The sequence below is a fragment of the Pleurodeles waltl genome, chromosome 5 (genome assembly GCF_031143425.1).
Source record: "Pleurodeles waltl isolate 20211129_DDA chromosome 5, aPleWal1.hap1.20221129, whole genome shotgun sequence".
Lineage (NCBI taxonomy): Eukaryota > Metazoa > Chordata > Amphibia > Caudata > Salamandridae > Pleurodeles > Pleurodeles waltl.
The window spans coordinates 839807253-839809947 of record NC_090444.1 but is presented as its reverse complement, the minus strand read 5'-3'; the positions used below and the strand labels follow the sequence as shown (position 1 = coordinate 839809947).

Here is a 2695-nt window from a genome sequence, read left to right as displayed (position 1 = left end):
ACTGAAAACATAGTGTTTTCACTATGAGCACTGAGGCCTGGCTATCAGGATCCCAGTGAGACAGTGAAAACAGTGACAAACACCCTGACATACACTCACAAACAGGCCAAAAGTGGGGGTAACAAGGCTAGAAAGAGGCTACCTTCTCACACAAGGCATGCCCCACCCACCCACCCTGATGACAGAGTGTTAGAAAGGGAGTTCAATAGATTGAGAGTGGAACAATCCAGACTGAAGCTCAAGAAGCAACAGCTGGATTTAGATAAGCAGAGCTGAAAACCACTAGCCCGCGTGCCCCAAAAGTCGACGCATTCTGAAAAGCATCGTATTGGAATGCGGTGTCGTGTTATCGCTTTTAACCTTACCTGACAAAAATTACTCACATAAGATGGCGGCTCGCTTCACCAGGTCACGTCCACGGCCCTACCCGAGGCAGTTTGATGTGTAGGACGAACGAACGTCATCGAATAGCGAGAACCGATGAACATGGGTTGAAAATTCAACAAGCTGCGGACACTGCTGGAAAAGACCCCTCTGTATTCTGTGCTGAAGTCTCCAAACAGTATAAGAATGTTTTTAACCATCTCTGTATCTCCTACACGGATTACATCCGGACTACAGAGCAGTGTCACAGATCAGCTGTGGAACATTTTTGAACCATTTTACGTCAGAGAGGTTTCATTTATAAAGGGGTTTATGAAGGATGGTATTCAACACCCGACAAGAGTTTCCTCGCTGATTCTCAAGTCATGGACGTTTCAGACAAACAAGGAAATGTCATGAAAATCTCCACAGAGAGCGGACATCAGGTACAATGGACCAAGGAAGAAAATTATATGTTTAAATTATCCAAATTTAGACTTCCACTGTTAAAGTGGTTTCAGAACAACCCAAGCGCAATTTATCCGGATAGGTTTTACCAATTGGTCCTACAAGCACTGCAGGAGGATCTCCCTGACCTTTCTGTATCACGAGAAAGAGGTCGTCTGATGTGGGGTATCCCTGTTCCTGGTGATGACACTCAGACTGTCTATGTTTGGTTGGACGCGCTGGTCAATTACCTCACCATTGCTGGCTATCCCGAGGCCCACGGGTCCTGGTGGCCCGGTGCACATCATGTCGTGGGCAAAGACATTCTTAAATTCCATGCCATCTACTGGCCTGCGTTTCTAATGGCAGCTGGGCTAGAGCCCCCTTCGCGGATCTATGTGCATTCTCACTGGACTGTTCACGGTCAGAAAATGTCGAAAAGCCTTGGTAATGTGGTTGATCCGATGGACTGCTGCGCCCAGTTCACAGTGGATGGCTTCAGGTACTTTCTCCTGCGGCAAGGCGTCCCTGACCGAGACTGCGATTATTACGATGATAAAGTGGTAAAGCTCTTGAACGCCGAGCTAGCAGATGCTCTTGGGGGGCTTCTGAACCGCTGCACTGCACCTGCCATTAACTTGGCCCAGAATTACCCTTCCTTTTCCAGCGCTTGCTTTCCAGACAGGCCGGCGCGCTCTGGGAAAGTATTGCCAAGAGCGACAGAAGAGGACTATAAGCTGCTGGAGTTTGTGGAATGCTTGCCCGCCGAGGTGAACGACTACTACGAAAACTTTCAGTTTTATAAAGCGTTAGAAGCCATAAATGTAAGGGTGAAGCAGACAAACGCTTTCTTTCAGAGGCACGCGCCGTGGAAACTTGACCGGAGTAACCCGGCAGATAAGTGCTGGCTGGATACTCTCCTCTACGTGACCCTGGAGTGCCTGCGCTTGTATGGTACCCTGCTCCAGCCCGTTGTGCCATCTATTGCAGATAAATTACTTTCCAGGCTAGCACTTGCGCCTCACGAAAGGACGTTGACAGGTCTTCAGTTTTTTTCACGGTACCATGGAAAGTCTTGCCCCTTTGAAGGTCGTAACTTGGGCCCTGACACAGGCATCTTATTTAATAGACTTGAAAGACAAAAACTGCAAAATAAAAAAAAGATAGACAGTCCTTAGAAATAGAAAGAGAAAGACAGAAACTTGGGTTGGAAACCCATGGTGGCAGCAGCAGTATTCCCCATAGTCATCCTGCAAGAGAGCATGATTCTAGGAATCTGCATAAGATAGTTCCCCCTTATAAGGAGGGGGGTGACATTAACAAGTGGTTTGCTGCACTTGAGAGGGCCTGTGTTGTACAGGATGTCCCTCAAAGGCAGTGGGCTGCTATCCTATGGCTATCATTTAGTGGAAAGGGTAGGGATAGGCTCCTTACTGTGAAAGAAAGTGATGCCAATGATTTCAAAGTTCTTAAGAATGCACTCCTAGATGGTTATGGCTTAACCACTGAACAGTACAGGATGAAGTTCAGAGAAACCAAAAAGGAGTCTTCACAAGACTGGGTAGACTTTGTTGACCATTCAGTGAAGGCCTTGGAGGGGTGGTTACATGGCAGTAAAGTTACTGATTATGAAAGCCTGTATAACTTAATCCGGAGAGAGCATATTCTTAATAATTGTGTGTCTGATTTGTTGCACCAGTACCTGGTGGACTCTGATCTGACCTCTCCCCAAGAATTGGGAAAGAAGGCAGACAAATGGGTCAGAACAAGGGTGAACAGAAAAGTTCATACAGGGGGTGACAAAGATGGCAAGAAGAAGGATGGTAAGTCTTCTGACAAGGGTGGGGACAAATCTAAAAATGAGTCTTCATCAGGCCCACAAAAA

The 2695-nt window shown here is 46.9% G+C and overlaps 1 protein-coding gene across 1 annotated transcript; it reads left to right on the top strand.

The window, feature by feature from the left end:
- The first annotated feature begins 440 nt into the window (after positions 1–440).
- On the top strand, positions 441–1988 carry LOC138297065 (methionine--tRNA ligase, mitochondrial-like). Its single transcript, XM_069236573.1, is given in 1 exon segment — positions 441–1988. A coding segment is annotated over 1 exon segment (1548 nt).
- Positions 1989–2695: the final 707 nt, after the last annotated feature.